The 16308-nt window shown below is 41.9% G+C and overlaps 1 protein-coding gene across 1 annotated transcript in view; it reads left to right on the plus strand.

Moving 5' to 3' along the window:
- LOC134668772 (calcium-transporting ATPase type 2C member 1) overlaps positions 1-16308 on the plus strand; it is an 82564-nt gene that overhangs the window by 56840 nt on the left and 9416 nt on the right. Inside the window, exons 10-15 of the mRNA XM_063526231.1 lie at positions 6601-6803; positions 8323-8502; positions 9960-10145; positions 11386-11512; positions 12587-12756; positions 13224-13387. Of these exons, the coding sequence (XP_063382301.1) occupies positions 6601-6803; positions 8323-8502; positions 9960-10145; positions 11386-11512; positions 12587-12756; positions 13224-13387 (1030 nt within the window). The remainder of the gene's footprint in view (positions 1-6600; positions 6804-8322; positions 8503-9959; positions 10146-11385; positions 11513-12586; positions 12757-13223; positions 13388-16308) is intronic.

Below are 16308 nucleotides of genomic sequence, written 5' to 3' on the forward strand. Positions count from 1 at the left end.
GAAGCGCCTCCTGGAATCACACATCCTAGAATAGGCCTCGCCGCTAGACGGTTTACCCTGTGAGAGCCACACTCTAAAACACAACCTAGCCTCCTGGTGTAATTCCCTAACATGTCGGTTCCATCCAATTATACGTCGTTTTTTAGCATAATCATTATTTATTTCATGACAACAAGCGGCAGACTCTCGTAGAATATTAATTATTGTAATATATAAATTGTCAATAATTGTTCTATGTTCTATACAATTACATATATTATCAGCACAATGTCTTAATTCTATAGGGAAGTCAATATTTCTTAGTCTACTTGTACATAATTCATTATATTTTATAATTTGATCAGCGCTCCTGTCACCCCATTTTACTTTGTTAAAAGAAGCTTTAGTACTATTACAGACATATTTAACAGAAATAACCCGACCGAATTACGTAGATTGTTTTCGGTATGTTGTCAGGAATGTTAAAACGTGTTTTTAATATTGTCGATTTGCGTATGTTTTGTCCCTCACGGAGGCACGCGTATAGCTCATCTATGTCATACTAGGTCTATGGTATCTACCATCCCTGTCACGAAAAGAGAGGGAAACAGAAAGGGATAGTACCCATACAGCCTTTTGTAGAGAAATCTCGCAACTTCCCTTTGGATCTTCTCCATAGACTAGGAATCCTCTAGACGGAGTTTAGAGCAATTATTTCATGAAACCGATGCTGCTAAAATACAGGGGTGCGGGGGACGAGGTGTGCGAGGTCCCGTGTCGTGATTGGTCCGTGACACGGACGTCACACAAAGACACTTTGACTCGAAAATGGAGTAAAACTACCGTATATTTGCGACAGAGGGGGTAGCGCTACTATGCTCAGTCTGGAGGATGTCTTGTCTGTGATCTTCTCTAACATCAGGGTGTCTGTCTCACTTGGATCCCATACCGTGGACCCAAATTCCGATAGCCTATGTGCGTGTTTTCTCAATGTGTCGGCAGATGTCGCTGTACCGAGCGTAAACTGGGTAACGCTGTGTCGTCGTAGTATGTATTAATATACTGTGATATGATTAGAAGGCATCTTTTAATAAAGAGATAATCAACTGTTTTTCAGTTTTTGTAGGTGGCTGATTCATTGAATGAATGTTTAAAACCACTTTTGAAATTGAACGAAAATAAGTGAACCGTCACTATAATTAGTTTGTGCGGAAAATAAAGTCATACTCATAAGGGGTTGTGCACAAATCACGCGAGGTGTTTTCGGCTACTTTTTGATTTAAATTCCATCTATAGTTCGTTTTTTTTAGCATTAGAAAGAACTTGCAAGAAGGTAAGCGATTTTGGCATGTCTTTTAATTTAAAAACGCTTTTTAAAAATCAAAGACTATTACTTCTGAAAGCAGGAGAATATAAATGATCGTATTAGATTCATAATTGTTACGTATTTGCCGTAACTTATTTTTAAAATGTGTTTTTCAATTAAAAGACACATCAAGATTGTTTACCTAATTTCTAATGCTAAAAAAAACGAAGTATAGTCCCTCAAACTGTTATTAATATAACTGTAGTACTCACAGTGATGTGCTTAGGGGTTTCAAGTAATGCGATGAAATAACGCTAGATGGCGATAACCTCAGTTATACATAGTGCTGCAGACATTTGCACTAGATGGCGCTGTTGTTAATATTTCGAGTTACAATGTCGTTGAGTTTTCACTTCCGCCGGCACTCCCGGATTGTAACCCGTTGTTTTTTTTTAATACGTGGATAAACTGTTGATAGTTTTTGAGCAGTTGGTAGCAGCAGTAGCAGTTTGCGCCGTCACTCGAGTGTATCTACCATCCCTGTCACGAAGAGGGAAACAGAAAGGGATTGTACCCACACTGCCTCTTGTATTGAAATCTCACAAACCTTTGGATCTTCTCTAACATCTGGGTGTACTTTTTCTTACTTGGATCCCATACCGTGGACCCGAATAGGGAATATTACGCGAAACTGCGTAGGAGGCGCTATTACCACTATACGTGACAATCTGGGTCTACCGCGAAACAAGAAAATCGAAATTTCGTTATCTAACCTCTCTATCACTCTTGCATATTCGAGCGATAAAGAGGCAGGTAACTAAGGATCTATATCTGAATCCCTAGAGTCTTTTCTCCTATCTTTGCATTCCCTAATATTGTTTGTCATAATGGTTTGGTTTTTAACAATTTCAACACATATCAGATAAAGAACATGGGTCAGTATGGAACAATAAATATTAATAATCATTTATCCGTAAACACATTTTGATTATTTTATACATTTTCAATTTTATTTTACGTTTTAATCGTGTGTCGATAGATGGCAGTAAATGTACCGTGACTACAAAATTGACAATGACAGGACCCCTCTATACTATCTATTATTTTTGCCAATAGCCTAGTGCGTGTTTTCTCAATGTGTCGGCAGATGTCGCTGTACCGAGCGTAAACTGGCTAACGCTGTGTCGTCGTAGTACGTACAAGTGTACTCTTGAGATATTTTGTTCAGTTTCCGAGTGTTGTATTAATTCGTCTTAGTATTTTAGTAGGTGGCTCATTCATTCATATTGTACTGGTAACCATGGTAACTCCAGGTTTAACCAGTTAACTCGGGGTTAGTGGAATGGTGCAAGTGGCGCTTATTCATTCAGTGAATGAATGTACCACCATTGAATGAACGAAATCGAGCCTCTCTTTTTAAGAAAAAAAATACAGCTTAACATAAAAGGTAATAGGATCCTAGGGCAGGCGTGGCTCACTCCGCGATTTCGTCGCTTTGCTACAGGTAGCTAAAAGTACATCCGTTCCACACAAATTTTGGGGAAAGCCATAAGTCGCGCTGTCGCCACCTAGCGGCCATACCTGTCCTGATCGTAACAGACGCGTTTTGTTAGAGAGTGAGTTTTCCGTACCTGGTACTATTATTTATTTTGTGCCCATACTGCCTCTTGTAGAGAAATCTCGCAAATTTCCTTTGGATCTTCTCTAACGTCAGGGTGTACTTTTTCTCACTTGGATCACATACCGTGGACCCAAATTCCAATAGCCTAGTGCGTGTTTTCTCAATGTGTCGGCAGATGTCGCTGTACCGAGCGTAAACTGGCTAACGCTGTGTCGTCGTAGTACGTACAAGTGTACTCTTGAGATATTTTGTTCAGTTTCCGAGTGTTGTATTAATTCGTCTTAGTATTTTAGTAGGTGGCTCATTCATTCATATTGTACTGGTAACCATGGTAACTCCAGGTTTAACCAGTTAACTCGGGGTTAGTGGAATGGTGCAAGTGGCGCTTATTCATTCAGTGAATGAATGTACCACCATTGAATGAACGAAATCGAGCCTCTCTTTTTAAGAAAAAAAATACAGCTTAACATAAAAGGTAATAGGATCCTAGGGCAGGCGTGGCTCACTCCGCGATTTCGTCGCTTTGCTACAGGTAGCTAAAAGTACATCCGTTCCACACAAATTTTGGGGAAAGCCATAAGTCGCGCTGTCGCCACCTAGCGGCCATACCTGTCCTGATCGTAACAGACGCGTTTTGTTAGAGAGTGAGTTTTCCGTACCTGGTACTATTATTTATTTTGTGCCCATACTGCCTCTTGTAGAGAAATCTCGCAAATTTCCTTTGGATCTTCTCTAACGTCAGGGTGTACTTTTTCTCACTTGGATCACATACCGTGGACCCAAATTCCAATAGCCTAGTGCGTGTTTTCTCAATGTGTCGGCAGATGTCGCTGTACCGAGCGTAAACTGGCTAACGCTGTGTCGTCGTAGTACGTACAAGTGTACTCTTGAGATATTTTGTTCAGTTTCCGAGTGTTGTATCAATTTGTTTTAGTATTTTTGTAGGTGGCTCATTCATTCAGTGAATGAATGTGCCACCATTGAATGAACGAAATCGAGCCTCTCTTTCTAAGAAAAAAAATTACAGCTTAACAAAGAAGGTAATAGGATCCTAGGGCAGGCGTGGCTCACTCCGCGATTTCGTCGCTTTGCTACAGGTAGCTAAAAGTACATCCGTTCCACACAAATTTTGGGGAAAGCCATAAGTCGCGCTGTCGCCGCCTAGCGGCCATACCTGTCCTGATCGTAACAGACGCGTTTTGTTAGAGAGTGAGTTTTCCGTACCTGGTACTATTATTTATTTTGTGCCCATACTGCCTCTTGTAGAGAAATCTCGCAAATTTCCTTTGGATCTTCTCTAACGTCAGGGTGTACTTTTTCTCACTTGGATCACATACCGTGGACCCAAATTCCAATAGCCTAGTGCGTGTTTTCTCAATGTGTCGGCAGATGTCGCTGTACCGAGCGTAAACTGGCTAACGCTGTGTCGTCGTAGTACGTACAAGTGTACTCTTGAGATATTTTGTTCAGTTTCCGAGTGTTGTATCAATTTGTTTTAGTATTTTTGCAGGTGGCTCATTCATTCAGTGAATGAATGTGCTAGTGATGGGCCAAATCGAAAAATTTTCAAACCGAATAAGTCGACTCCGATTTAAACCCAAATCGGTTTGCAAACCGATTTGGCCAAGTCGATTTAACTTCTACTTTTTAAGTATCAGTAGTTCAAACAGCTCCGTACTCTTTGAGTTGAGGAAATTGAATTGTCAATTTTACGCTTTGTTCGATCCGATCGACAGCAAAAATTTTGACTTAAAAGTTTTGTAATATTTTTTTAGTTTTGTTGCGCGGTAAATCACAATTTTATAATTTCTAAAGCTAAAACGGGAAAGCACTATACGAGCAAGCAGGAAAGAGCGTGCGGTCTCGTGCGATTTCGTGTCATTGGTCATTGCCGCGAATCGTTGAGTTAGCAAATCGACGCGGCGCAAAACTGCCAAACCGATCCAAGTATACCGCCAAATCAATCGCTTTAAGCCCATGCGAAATTGAACCTTACGACGTAAACAATAAGTTTCATTTTACTTTACCTGTAGATACCAAGTTTCGACTCGACTCAGTAATGGCGGCAATGTGCATGGCAACATTTTTCTTCGTGGTTTGAAATCGATTTGCGTACATTTTAATGCTCAATATGTCAAATGAAAGTGACGCATCAACAAATATGAAAGGATGCGTTTAGAGCAGGTGAATGTATCTTAAGTCGATTTACGGAACACTCACGTCGATTTAGTCGACTTCAGACCTAAATCGGTTTGAACCGATTTGTGAAGTCGAATCGTAACATCGCTAGAATGTGCCACCATTGAATGAACGAAATCGAGCCTCTCTTTCTAAGAAAAAAAATTACAGCTTAACATAGAAGGTAATAGGATCCTAGGGCAGGCGTGGCTCACTCCGCGATTTCGTCGCTTTGCTACAGGTAGCTAAAAGTACATCCGTTCCACACAAATTTTGGGGAAAGCCATAAGTCGCGCTGTCGCCACCTAGCGGCCATACCTGTCCTGATCGTAACAGACGCGTTTTGTTAGAGAGTGAGTTTTCCGTACCTGGTACTATTATTTATTTTGTGCCCATACTGCCTCTTGTAGAGAAATCTCGCAAATTTCCTTTGGATCTTCTCTAACGTCAGGGTGTACTTTTTCTCACTTGGATCACATACCGTGGACCCAAATTCCAATAGCCTAGTGCGTGTTTTCTCAATGTGTCGGCAGATGTCGCTGTACCGAGCGTAAACTGGCTAACGCTGTGTCGTCGTAGTACGTACAAGTGTACTCTTGAGATATTTTGTTCAGTTTCCGAGTGTTGTATCAATTTGTTTTAGTATTTTTGTAGGTGGCTCATTCATTCAGTGAATGAATGTGCCACCATTGAATGAACGAAATCGAGCCTCTCTTTCTAAGAAAAAAAATTACAGCTTAACATAGAAGGTAATAGGATCCTAGGGCAGGCGTGGCTCACTCCGCGATTTCGTCGCTTTGCTACAGGTAGCTAAAAGTACATCCGTTCCACACAAATTTTGGGGAAAGCCATAAGCCGCGCGTGGCGCTGTCGCCACCTAGCGGCCATACCTGTCCTGATCGTAACAGACGCGTTTTGTTAGAGAGTGAGTCTTCTGTACCTGGTACTATTATTTATTCTGAAAAAAACGTCGCTTTTCTTTCATTCGGAATACGGGTGTTTTTGTCATCAAATGAGTGTTGCAGATACGAGGTTGAGTAAGTATAGCGGCTATATGACGGCACCGCTATCCTAGGAAAACGAGACTAGCTCTGGTTTCCTATAGTCTGTATCTTTAGGTAACGTTACGTTTGGTGTTTGTCGATGTACTATTGTCATATTTACTAGCCCCCCAGGCGGTCTAGGAAGAGTTGTGTTCTCGCGCGCGACTATGGATGTATGGACATCACCTAAAACGCTCCTACACATACATCCGCAACTCGACTGGACAACTCCATTGCGCGTCGTGACCGCATCTTCAAGACAAAGTTTGGTTTTGCGAGCCACATTAGGGCATTTCATAATCCGGATAGGAATTGTTGTTGGAGTCACCATTGCCGGATACGGCAAGGAAGGAAGACAGAGAGGGACATCAAGCGCGAATTCAAGTGTGGACTCGCGCGCGAGAACGCAACTTATGCTAGAGCGCCTGTCTATTTGTGTAGCTTTATCCCATAATTTACCTATCTTGTTACAGTTCAGAAACGAAGATGATGGTAGTGAAATGCGCCCCAAAATTTAACGATGGCAAGATGAAAGAAGAGGTGTTTGTAAAGGGGGCTATCGAGAAGATATTACCGCTGTGCACCCAGTATATTGATAGCGCGGGCAACTATTCGCCAGTCACTAAAGAAAAGCAGAACGATTTTATGACTGAGGCGTACAATATTGGGAGAATGGGTGAGTTTTGAGACCTTAATTTTTAGAGTTTTTATAGCGTGTCCTAAAGGCTACTTTGGAGCTCTTTATACCGGGTGTGGCCTGGAACATGAGCAAATAATTAAAACATAGATTGTACTCCTCAAACGGTGACACTTTTGTTCAGCAACTTTTAAAAATTATGAAGTATTTAGACTCCCTTTTTTTCATACAAAATAAATATTATCTTCAATGGACGCCATCGCCACGCCATATCATTGTGATTGACGTTGCTTGTCAAGCCTTAAACATAACAAAATTCGCAATACATTGCGTCTTTGAATAACCTTTAAAGTATATTAAAAATCAAAGTACAAGTTATTTTCAAAAGTCGCTGAACAAATGTTGATCAGTATGAGGAGTACAGCCTACAGTTAATATTTTTGCTCATATTACAGGCAACACCCGGTATAATTAGGATCGTGTATTAAAAAATCTAACTATTACTTTATAAAATCATTACGTGAAAAACCGGACAAGTGCGAGTCGGACTCGCCCACCGAGCGTCCCGTAGGTACTATTTAGCATTTGTTGTTATAGCGGCAACAGTGAAAATTTCAACTGTCTAACTATCACGGTTCATGAGATACAGCCTGGCGACAGACAGACGGACAGTGGAGTCTTAGTAATAGGGCCCCGTTTTTACCCTTTGGGTACGGAACACTAAAAACTGTCGTATAGTTTTTGGGTTTTAACCCGAAAATTTGAAATTACTTGACATTCTATATTAAGTTTTTCAAATATTCTGATTAAATACAAAAAACACCACTAAAGTTAAGTACCTATTGAAATTGAAATATACGACGTTAGATAAAACATAAAATGTCGCCGTCAATGTTGTTACTTTCTCGACACAGCATTTGTTCGGATAAGAGCAGACAAATTTTTAAAGCATTATAGGCCCCGTGCATGTATTATAGGGGGCAGCATAGAAGCCGTCAGATTTTTGCGCGAGGCGTAAATGTGTCGTTAATGCTTCCGATGGCCACAAGATGGCAGAACCAGTAGGTTACTATGCACAAGGAAACCTACCGACTAGAACTGTAGACGGTAGCACTTGCTTTGGCAATGTACATGTGCACATATGTTTCTGATTCAGGCCACAAGATGCGCACGGTACCTATACATTCTGAACAATGGCATTAGTCTTTAGAACGCCACGCCTAAGGGGCTGTTCATAAATTACGTCATTTCATATTAGAGGGGGGGGGGGGGTCTGGACATCGGATGATGATAGCATGACGTATTAGGAGGAAACAGGGTCATTTGAAGCATGATTTTTGGATGATTCAGTCCCTATCGTGTACGGCGCGTCGTCGTGATCCTTAAAGATAAAGATAAAGATAAAAAAAATAGTTTATTCAAGTAGGCATATTACAATGCGCTTATGAACGTCAAATAAACCTTATCACAATGCACGAAGGTTGTTATTGGGCAGGAGCCGCGGGCGTTATTTCACGTATTTGGTGGTCAAAAGGTTAAAACTGTCTTTTTCTTACAGGTCTCAGAATCATAGCTTTAGCTCGCGGCGCATCGCTCGACGCGCTCACATACACCGGAGTGTGCGGAGTGTGTGACCCCCCGCGGCCCGGCGTGTGCGACGCCATAGCGACTCTACGTAGAGCCGCCGTCGATGTCAAGATGTTGACGGGAGACGCCAGGCCTACTGCCCTCGCTGTTGGTACGTATATAAATATTACGATACAATAAGTCATAGTAAGTTCAAGAGCACTAATATTCACCGGAGTGTGCGGAGTATGTGATCCCCGCGGCCCGGCGTGTGCGACGCCATAGCGACTCTACGTAGAGCCGCCGTCGATGTCAAGATGTTGACGGGAGACGCCAGGCCTACTGCCCTCGCTGTTGGTACGTATATAAATATTACGATACAATAAGTCATAGTAAGTTCAAGAGCACTAATATTCACCGGAGTGTGCGGAGTATGTGATCCCCGCGGCCCGGCGTGTGCGACGCCATAGCGACTCTACGTAGAGCCGCCGTCGATGTCAAGATGTTGACGGGAGACGCCAGGCCTACTGCCCTCGCTGTTGGTACGTATATAAATATTACGATACAATAAGTCATAGTAAGTTCAAGAGCACTAATATTCACCGGAGTGTGCGGAGTATGTGATCCCCGCGGCCCGGCGTGTGCGACGCCATAGCGACTCTACGTAGAGCCGCCGTTGATGTCAAGATGTTGACGGGAGACGCCAGGCCTACTGCCCTCGCTGTTGGTACGTACATTACTAGACAGACTCAAAATTACTCTAAAACAACGGTCGGCAACCTGCGGCCCGCGGGATGCGGCTCGTGGACCTGTCACTTGCGGCCCGAGTGCCGCCTTGGCTATTTTGTATGTAATAGTGACAAACGACAATGTCTCATAAAGTCATAAATATTAACAAAGTACGGCCCGCGTCACCTCCGTTAACTACTACGTGGCCCTTGGCTGCTAAAAGGTTGCCGACCGCTGCTCTAAAATAACAGTTTAACATCAAACTGTTGACGGTTTTCTTTTCACAGCCCGAATTCAATGGAATTAGGTTATTTTCTATTTTTGCGCAATGGGTAGCGGCCCGCCGGGCCGCTCAAAATGCAACACTTTTTATGTTACGCCCATCTACTGTCCATTCATGTATGTATTTGTTTAAGAGTTAAAACTAATATTAAAATGAGAAAAGTCAAGTTTTATTTATATTATCTCGACTCCATTCGGTCAAATCTCCTTGGTGAATCCTGGGTGGTTTATAACAGCTTCCCTAAGGATGGTATTCCACCTATCCAATTTCTTTGTCCAATGTGTATTGCAGCTCACATTTTGCTTAATGAGAGTTGACATTGGACAAAGTAATTGGACAGGTGGAATACCACACTATAGTTCGTTTTTTAGCATTAGAAATAAGGTAAACAATCTTGATGTGTCTTTTAATTGAAAAACACATTTTAAAAATAAGTTACGGCAAATATGTAACAATTATGAATCTACGATCATTTATATTCTTCTGCTTTCGTAATAGTTGTGGATTTTTAAAAAGCGTTTTTCAATTAAAAGACATGTCAAGATCGCTTACCTTCTTGCAAGTTCTTTCTAATGCTAAAAAAAACGAACTATAACTAAAAACTTCTTCTTTTTCAGCCCAAATGGTGGGCCTAGACGTGCTCCACTCCCAATCTCTCTCCGGCGACCAGTTGGATACAATGCCGGACGACGAGTTGGACCGAGTCATCGATTCTGTCAGCGTGTTCTACCGAGTCACGCCGAAACACAAGCTGTCCATCGTCAAGTCACTTCAACGACTAGGAAATATTGTCGGGATGACTGGTAAGTGATGCTAAATACTTTATATAGGTGCTGACTGATTTAACCAGGAAAAAACCAAAAAAAAAAGAAAGAAAAAAGGGAAGGCCAAGAAAAAAACGATAAAAAGGTAAGACAGCCCAATTGCGATTGGAATAATCAAAGTAAAACGCCTGCAGTTTTGGGCTCAGAATTGAGCAATAAGCTATACTGGGATCCATAATGGCTCTATGTATACTACAATGAACATTGTTGGTATTCGTATGACCAATTCATCATCATCTCAGCCATAAGACGTCCACTGCTGAACATAGGCCTCCCCCTTGGACCTCCATACGTGCCGGTTGGAAGCGACCCGCATCCAGCGTCTTCCGGCGACCTTAACAAGGTCGTCTGTCCATCTTGTGGGTGGACGTCCTACGCTGCGCTTCCTAGTCCGTGGTCTCCACTCGAGCACTTTTCGACCCCATCGGCCATCTTCTTTGCATGCAATGTGGCCTGCCCATTGCCGCTTCAGCTTGCTAATCCGGTGGGCTATGTCGGTGACATTAGTTCGTCTACGGATCTCCTCATTTCTGATTCGATCACGTAGAGAAACTCCGAGTATGACCAATTAGTGTAAAGTGATTAGTTGGACACAATGTCCGACGACGAGTTGGACCGAGTCACCCATTCTGTCAGCATGTTCTATCGAGTCACGCCGAAACACAAGCTTTCCATCGTCAAGCCGCTTCAACGGCTAGGAAATATTGTCGGGATGACTGGTAAGTGATGTTTTATACAAAAAATATGGAATTACTAGGGAAACTATACAAAGACGATCGTGTGTAGAGTAAATAGTGACCATTATTAGGTTCATCATCATCATCATCATCTCAGCCATAAGACGTCCAGTGCTGAACATAGGTCTCCCCCTTGGACCTCCATACGTGCCGGTTGGAAGCGACCCGCATCCAGCGTCTTCCGGCGACCTTAACAAGGTCTTCTGTCCATCTTGTGGGTGGACGTCCTACGTTGCACTTGCTAGTCCGTGGTCTCCACTCGAGCACTTTTCGACCCCATCGGCCATCTTCTCTGCGTGAAATGTGGCCTGCCCATTGCCACTTCAGCTTGCTAATCCGGTGGGCTATGTCGGTGACTGTAGTTCGTCTACGGATCTCCTCATTATTAGGTTATTGTTGTGTTATAATTAATAAGAAAGTCAAGGTGCCATTCAATCTCTTCACTCAATCCTAAATAATTAGAAATTATCGTATGTTTTCAGGGGACGGAGTAAACGACGGCGTGGCGTTAAAACGCGCTGACATCGGCATTGCTATGGGCAACGGCACGGATGTGTGTAAGGAGGCCGCCGATATGATACTAGTGGACGATGACTTCGCTACCATCATGTAAGTGTAGTTACCATCATGTAAGTGTAGTTAGCATCTTGTAAGCGTAGTTACCATCATGTAAGTTATGTTTAAAATGCGCCGACATCAGCATTGCTATGGGCAACGGCACGGACGTGTGTAAGGAGGCCGCCGATATGATACTAGTGGACGATGACTTCGCTACCATCATGTAAGTGTAGTTACCATCATGTAAGTTATGTTTAAAATGCGCCGACATCAGCATTGCTATGGGCAACGGCACGGATGTGTGTAAGGAGGCCGCCTATATGATACTAGTGGACGATGACTTCGCTACCATCATGTAAGTGTAGTTACCATCATGTAAGTGTAGTTACCATCATGTAAGCGTAGTTACCATCATGTAAGTGTAGTTACCATCATGTAAGTGTAATTACCATCATGTAAGTGTATTTACCATCATGTAAGTGTAGTTACCATCATGTAAGTGTAGTTACCATCGTGTAAGTTATGTTTAAAACGCGCCGACATCGGCATTGCTATGGGCAACGGCACGGACGTGTGTAAGGAGGCCGCCAATATGATACTAGTCGACGATGACTTCGCTACCATCATGTAAGTGTAGTTACCATCATGTAAGTGTAGTTACCATCATGTAAGTGTGGTTACTATCATGTAAGTGTAATTACCATCATGTAAGTGTAGTTACCATCATGTAAGTGTAGTTACCATCGTGTAAGTTATGTTTAAAACGCGCCGACATCGGCATTGCTATGGGCAACGGCACGGACGTGTGTAAGGAGGCCGCCGATATGATACTAGTCGACGATGACTTCGCTACCATCATGTAAGTGTAGTTACCATCATGTAAGTGTGGTTACCATCATGTAAGTTTAGTTACCATCATGTAAGTTTAGTTACCATCATGTAAATGTTTGAAACATGTTTATAACGCGCCGACATAAGGAGGCCGTCGTTTTTCTCAGCTGGTTTTGAGAGGTCTTGAATTACAATCTGGAATCATATTTTTTTTGTAGATTTATTTCCTTACTGAAAAGATTAAGCCACGTACATGCGTACGAAATCAACTAACACCGTTATTTATATTTTCAGCGCCGCGATAGAAGAAGGCAAATGCATCTTCTACAACATCCGCAACTTCGTCCGCTTCCAACTGTCCACCTCAATCGCGGCGTTATCGCTTATCGCTCTCGCTACGCTCATGGGCATACCCAACCCGCTCAACGCCATGCAGATATTGTGGATAAATATTATTATGGATGGTGAGTACAGGCAGGCGTGGCTCACTTCGTAATTTTTTCGCGATTTTATTTCGCGATTTCGGGGCTGGTCCCATAGTAAAAGTTGCTCAGTATATTCCCAAAACCTCCCTGGCAATGGGAATGCACTTATTTTTTAGCCACAACACTCTTTATTTTGTGATTGCATTTTGTCGTAAATATATTTACGAAAATTTGTTACTTATGAAATAAAAGTCACATCCATTCATAAAACGTGTAAACCGACCGAAAACATCAGTTTATCTTATTTTGTTACTGGCCTTACGAATTAGTACTTATGGATACACAATGTACTTCTCGTCACATATATCGTCACTACTTTGAAAAATATTTCATAACTTAATTTTGATAGCTGAAACTCCCATATAAAAAGTGGTTCCGCTCGCAAACTTTATCCCAAAAAATAAAGGTTTCAGATAACTATAAGAAGCTACTTTTTCTTTTTCTAGGTCCCCCAGCGCAGTCCCTCGGCGTCGAACCGGTCGACCACGAGGTGGTCCGCCGCCGGCCAAGAGACACGACACGAAGAATCATCTCCCGAGCTCTCCTTGCTAATGTGTTACTGTCGGCTGCCATCATTATTGCTGGGACGCTGTGGGTGTTTAACAGAGAGGTGAGTCTACTTATCATGAGGTAGTCCGCCGCCGGCCAAGAGACACGACGCGAAGAATCATCTCCCGAGCTCTCCTTGCTAATGTGTTACTGTCGGCTGCCATCATTATTGCTGGCACTCTGTGGGTGTTTAACAGAGAGGTGAGTCCACTTATCATGAGGTAGTCCGCCGCCGGCCAAGAGACACGACGCGAAGAATCATCTCCCGAGCTCTCCTTGCTAATGTGTTACTGTCGGCTGCCATCATTATTGCTGGCACTCTGTGGGTGTTTAACAGAGAGGTGAGTCCACTTATCATGAGGTAGTCCGCCGCCGGCCCAGAGACACGACACGAAGAATCATCTCCCGAGCTCTCCTTGCTAATGTGTTACTGTCGGCGGCCATCATTATTGCAGGCACTCTATGGGTGTTTAACAGAGAGGTGAGTCTACTTGTCATGAGGTAGTCCGCCGTCGGCCAAGAGACACGACACGAAGAATCATCTCCCGAGCTCTCCTTGCTAATGTGTTACTGTCGGCTGCCATCATTATTGCTGGCACTCTATGGGTGTTTAACAGAGAGGTGAGTCTACTTATCATGAGGTAGTCCGCCGCCGGCCAAGAGACACGACGCGAAGAATCATCTCCCGAGCTCTCCTTGCTAATGTGTTACTGTCGGCCGCCATCATTATTGCTGGCACTCTGTGGGTGTTTAACAGAGAGGTGAGTCTACTTGTCATGAGGTAGTCCGCCGTCGGCCAAGAGACACGACACGAAGAATCATCTCCCGAGCTCTCCTTGCTAATGTGTTACTGTCGGCTGCCATCATTATTGCTGGGACGCTGTGGGTGTTTAACAGAAAGGTGAGTCTACTTATAGTTCGTTTTTTTAGCATTAGAAAGAACTTGCAAGAAGGTAAGCGATATTTTTAGCATTAGAAAGAACTTACAAGAAGGTAAGCGGTCTTGACATGTCTTTTAATTGAAAAACGCTTTTTTTAATCAAAAACTATTACTTATGAAAGCAAAAGAATATAAATGATCGTATTAGATTCATGATAGTTACATATTTGCCGTAACTTATTTTTAAAATGTGTTTTTCAATTAAAAGACACATCAAGATTGTTTACCTTATTTCTAATGCTAAAAAAAAGGAACTATAAGCCGTCATATAGCGGCCGTCTACATACTAAATAATACGGCTAAATATGGATGTCGTAGTATTTGTATGGTGACGGCCGCTATCCGGCTAACCTCGAAAAAGTTCCGTCTATCACGAATCACGACATTTCAAGGTTTATCCAATATGCCGGTAGGTGTCGCCGTAGCGTATGCAAATTAGCTAACGATATTTTCCACCGACATATACATAACTGTAGGGCGGATAACATCTAAGGTAAATTGGGTAATTGCACATGGAGTAATTGCGTCTATTTGGGTTATTATTTTAAACAACATATTTTTTTGCTAACGATATAGCCTTAGTTGGCTGGATTCGTTACTTAGGATATCTGTCCAATATCTTGGTATTGCGTCTCACTCCCTCATTGAGCAAAATGTGAGACAAAATACACATCGGACAAAAAATTGGACAGGTGGAATACCACTCTTATTCTCCTTGATTTCATTTTACTCATTCACCAAAAAAAAAGCATTAGTGTCAAAATGCCCAAATCTCAGAATGCCTGTGTCAAAATGCCCAAATCTAATAATGATTAGGCATTCCGAGATTTGGGCATTTTGACACTGATGCATTTTTAAAAAAATTGGTGAATGAGCTAATATTATAACCGGAACTCTATTTTCAACTCCTTCTGTTTTTAATATTAGTTGAAAATTGTTATTCAATATATTTTTCGTGAGTCGCAACACTAGAGAATTCTAGTATCAAGAGTAAACATTTCTATTTAAATTTGTACCCCTAAGGCCCACTTGCACCATTCCACTAACCCGGGGTTAACCGGATAAACCTGGGGTTGCCATGGTTACCCATACAATTTGACACAAGGTTAACGGTTTAACCCCTTAACCCCGGGTTAGGGGTCATCCATTAATTATATCACACGTTTAGGGGAAGGGAGGGGGTCAAGAAAATGTGACATATTGTGACATGGGGGAGGGGGGAGGCACGAACTTTGTGACCTCACTTTCACTTCATCAGTAACCGAAAATTTATTTGAATTATTTTATTCGCTGTACATTTAAATAAGAAGCTTTTAAAACGATAATTGTTTTTATTAGTTTAATTTTCTTTCCTAAGCAGTTTTGGGTTATAAAATTACTAATATTTATATCGTCAAAAATATTTTGATAAAATATTAATAATACTTAGGTAGGTACTTACTTAATTCGATTTGGCGATTTCGTAGAAAAAATGTGACGTCACACTAGGGGGGAGGGGTTTGCCAAATGTGACCAAGTGTGACAAGGAGGGGGGGAGGGGTCAAAAAACCTAGAAATTCGTGTGACATAATTAATGGATGACCCCTTAGAGTAGTAGTGGGCGTAACTTGCATTTTATATTTTGGAATTTTTGGATTATTTCCACTCTGAATCACGAGCTCTTTCGATCCAAATACGAAAAAAGTGTCCCCAAACTTTCAAACAAATTTTTGTTGTCCGTTTCGTTACGGTCATAGAAGGTTGTATTGAAAACTGTAACCAAACGGACCAAACATTTTGTGGACACGTTGTTTTCTCAGTAGAAATGGAAGAAGCTCGTGATTCCGAGTAGAAATAATATAAACATTCCCAATTATGTATATTATGTATATATCGTTGTCTGAGTAACAACAACACAAGCCTTCTTGGGCTTACTGTGGGACTTGATTAATCTGTGTAAGATAGTCCTATAGTATTTAATTAATGTAATATTTAATTTAAAAACAATTTGACATTTTAATGTAAGCATTATGATTTCATCATGAACAAGTTTACCCAATGTC

Source organism: Cydia fagiglandana, chromosome 11 (assembly GCF_963556715.1).
Source record: "Cydia fagiglandana chromosome 11, ilCydFagi1.1, whole genome shotgun sequence".
Taxonomy (NCBI): Eukaryota; Metazoa; Arthropoda; class Insecta; order Lepidoptera; family Tortricidae; genus Cydia; species Cydia fagiglandana.